The sequence below is a fragment of the Egretta garzetta genome, unplaced genomic scaffold (genome assembly GCF_000687185.1).
Source record: "Egretta garzetta isolate BGI_Z169 unplaced genomic scaffold, ASM68718v1 scaffold215, whole genome shotgun sequence".
Classification (NCBI taxonomy): domain Eukaryota; kingdom Metazoa; phylum Chordata; class Aves; order Pelecaniformes; family Ardeidae; genus Egretta; species Egretta garzetta.
Window position 1 is genome coordinate 5,967,089 of NW_009259719.1, and position 3,615 is coordinate 5,970,703.

General features: G+C 51.1%; 1 protein-coding gene across 1 annotated transcript in view; it reads left to right on the forward strand.

Annotated features, from left to right (window-relative positions):
* Positions 1–2,771: 2,771 nt before the first annotated feature.
* Positions 2,772–3,615, forward strand: part of DUSP7 (dual specificity phosphatase 7) — a 12,488-nt gene continuing 11,644 nt past the window's right edge. The window contains exon 1 of the mRNA XM_009639267.2: positions 2,772–3,054. Coding sequence (XP_009637562.1) covers positions 2,772–3,054 — 283 coding nt within the window. The remainder of the gene's footprint in view (positions 3,055–3,615) is intronic.

Consider the following 3,615-nt stretch of genomic DNA (forward strand, 5'->3'; position numbering starts at 1 on the left):
AGGTTGGGTTGCACAGATGCAAAGGGGGGACAACTGCCCTGAGCTGCCTAGCCGCTGTACTTGCCTTCCGGCTTTTGCACAGGAGGAGTTGGTTTGCTTCTTCTGCAGAAACATGCCAGAGAATAATTTTATAGTCTTTGGACCAGAGTTCACTGACGTGAAAGTCTCCAGGCTCTGCAGCAAAAGTGCTTCCCGGTGAGGCAGAGGATGCTGTGCCCATTTAATAGAGGAAAAAAAGGCACCACCCAAAGACCTGGCCGTGCAGCTTGCATGTGCTCATGGCTGCCTCATGCTTCACAAGTCGATCCATGAAGGTCTCTCCCCATGGCAGGGGGTGCCTACATCTACCTGCCTTTGCTGGGGCAGCAGCAGGGAAGATGCTTGCCAGGGGTCGGTATCCTCGCAGGATGGAGCCCACTGGAGGCTTTGCCCTGAAGTGGGGCTGTGTTAGGAAGGGGAATCTGTTCCCATCGCCGAATTAGATGCCTGCGGTGTCAGAGCAGATGCTTTGCGGGGAGGGGACCGCTTGCTGCAGAAAGGAGAGCGCTGCGCTTAGATCCTCCTGCTGAGCACTTGTGGGTGCAGGCTTCACCAGGCCAAAGTCATCTGACATTTTTCTTGGGGGCGGGTGAAGCTAATGAATCCAGATTAGGCAGTGCGGAGGCTGGCAAGCTAGATTTCTGCTGAATATATATGAAGACAAATGTAAATTCTAAACTTTCTAGGGAGTATTTTTACCCTGGCTCAGTGTTAACATTGATAAAAATAGTCATAAATTAGTGCAGGAGTAGAAAGCAAATTCGGGCCTTTTTTTTTTTTTTTTTTTTTTTTTTTTTTTTTTACTGTTAAACCATGCATCTATTTCTTTACCAGGAGTTAACCTCTTACATACATTAAAGAAACACAGGGTAAACCATCAACAAGTGCCCTTCCCTGACAAAATAACTCCCACCTCAATTAAGTAATTAGAAAGGAAAGCTGAAGTTAAATAAAAAGCTTTTTTTTTTTTTTAAAGAAAGAAAAAGTGATTCAACATGAAAAACTCAGCTCTGCAAGGAGGATGCTAACGTCACACCGGCCCACTTGCCTGGTTCCCTAGCACCCAAATGCTTGCACAGGTGATTGGGAGGCACCAGCCCCATTCTACAAATGGGGCTGCACAGAAAATTGCGAATTTGCTCAGTGTCACAGAGCAAACCAGAAGCCACCCTGGGAGCCCAGGTCAGCTGGGCAAGTTCCCAGCTGAAATACTGCTCACAAAATACTGCTTTGAGCTGCCAGTCCGTGGTTGAACTGCCAGGAGGGAGCATCCTCTCTTGGTACTGATGGATATTTGACCACAGGCATCTAAGACAGGTAAAGACTCCAGCCAGAAGGAGCTTATTAGCTTTATGGATTGATATCTGGGCCATGAATCATGCCTGATACTTGTTATTAGACGTTGCAAACGGCTGACTGAGTAAGAAGGTAAGTCCTTCCCCTTGGGGGTTGGACTAGATGACCTCTAAAGGTCCCTTCCAACCCAAAACATTCTATGATTCTAAGTCCTAGGAAGATTTAGCAGCTACAGCCCAGAGCTGTTGGGGGAAAGGCTGCTTTGCTGGCTGAGGACTGGACAGAAAACCCTTTTGGGGTGCAATGGTGTTGAGAAAGTGCATGTTGAAAAGAGAGGGAAAAAAAAAAGGCATACTTTTCAGAGGTTCATTTTTAAGAAGAAAATGTGGTTTAACTTCTGACCAGCTTCCGACTGCAATACTTTTGCTTTACTCTTCAAATCCTTGGGAGCCCCAGTCCTCACCTACGCTGTGGTTACTACTGTGAGTCCCCTCATGATGTGACACTTTCTGCCCTTTACTCGGACTTTGGCTGCTCTCCAGGCTCAAAGTCACAGCTGCCACATCCTTGGAAGCAATACCCACCACAGGGGCTCAGCCACGGCCTGGGGTGAGTTTGGGGCAGACATCTGCTGACAAGTTCTGTAACCTCCTGTTCTGCCAGGACTTGCAGTTATGGTCTGCGCTTCTAAAACACGAGACAAAGACCCAGGTGGAAAAAGAAACGTTAAAGCATCACCTGTGGGCTTGGCAGTCAGAGAACCTGGGAGAAGAGAGGTAGTGGTGATGGAAATGAGGAACCCGCGATGGTGGCTACATCTGCATGACGGGAGACCAGGACAGATGAAGACAAGAGCAATCTGAAGCCAAGCCAGCAAGACATGGCTGTGGGCACAGGGAAGTTGCTGGTCACCATGCTGGGCATCAAGTAGAAAGGGTGATGGAGGAGAGAGACTTTCTGCGGCAGGACAACAACCAGAAGGACACGCACAGCCCCATATATTGGAAACCTGAGGCTGGTTGTGGTGGTACGGCATGGAGGCGATGGCAGTCCATGCATAGAGCAGCTATAGCTTTGTGCTGGCCTCATCGCAAGCACTCAGGACTCTTGGGAGTTGAGCTGAAAGCTGCTCATTTCTGGGCACGTGCTGATCTTCTAGCTGTCAGCAAGGCTGTGTACATGGTAAGACAACCACCACCGAGACCTCTGAGCCCTGGCCAGCCCCACTGCGCTGGAGGAGGTGCTGGTGCTCAGCATCCTGGCCCCGGCCTAAGTGCTTCTGGTCTGCCACGTTTCGGGAAACCTTGTGGGCACAAGGTGCCTTCTCCTTGGGAGGGGATCTGAAGGGGACACCCGCGGCTCTCTGCAGAGCAGAGATTTCTTCTTTCACAGAAGAAATTCCTCACTGGACGGCAGCCCCAGCTGCTGCAGGGAGGATGCGGGCCCTGGCAAAGGGAGCCTGGCGCTGGAGGAGGAGAACTCGCTCTGGCTTTTGGCTGTGGTGCATTTTGGGGCGGCTGACTCCAGAGGGCAGCAACCGACGGGCTGGCACCCACCGCCGCCTGGCCCGGCCTGCCGGCCTGCAGCGGGAATTCACCGGGATCAGCCACGCTCCCGCGGGTCCAGAGATGGGAGAAGCGAGGGGAATCTCCATTGCTCCCGTCCCAGTGTCCCTCAGCTCCCGGCTGCGCGGGCGAGAGGATGCCACGCCAGTGTTGGGTGACATTATTTTGCTTTCGCCCTCGTCAGGGCGAAATCTGGTCTTGCCTCTGCAGGTGATGCTGCCTGGAGCCTGTCCTGAAACTTATGTGGTTGCTAGTGCGACCGCAAAATGGAGGTGAAACATTTCTCTTCTGGTTTCGCAGCACCGCACGCCGGTGGTTACACCTGCCTCCTTCGCACCGCAGAAGAGGAGCCAAGGAGTCCCCATAAGGTTTCCAGGCACTATTTTCTGTACACCAAGGGCTTTAGGCCCAGATTTAAGTTCTTTGCACAACCCGCTGCTGTTCCCCTTGTGAATTGAAGGTGCTTTGATAAACATACTGAAAGGTCAGCTATTTTCACTGTGGCTTGCATAAGAACCTCAACATCCTCTGCTGCAAGAGCAGCGTTAGTAACTTCCTACTGCAGCACTGAATCACAATAGCTTCCCACAGCAACCAGTGGTAAAAATAAACTGGGCAAGGGGAAGTGGACGGCTTCTGCTGTTCCGCTTTCTCGGGCACACTTGAGTCACCAAAAAAAAGCGATGTAGAACAAGCTATTTATTTTGCTGATGCT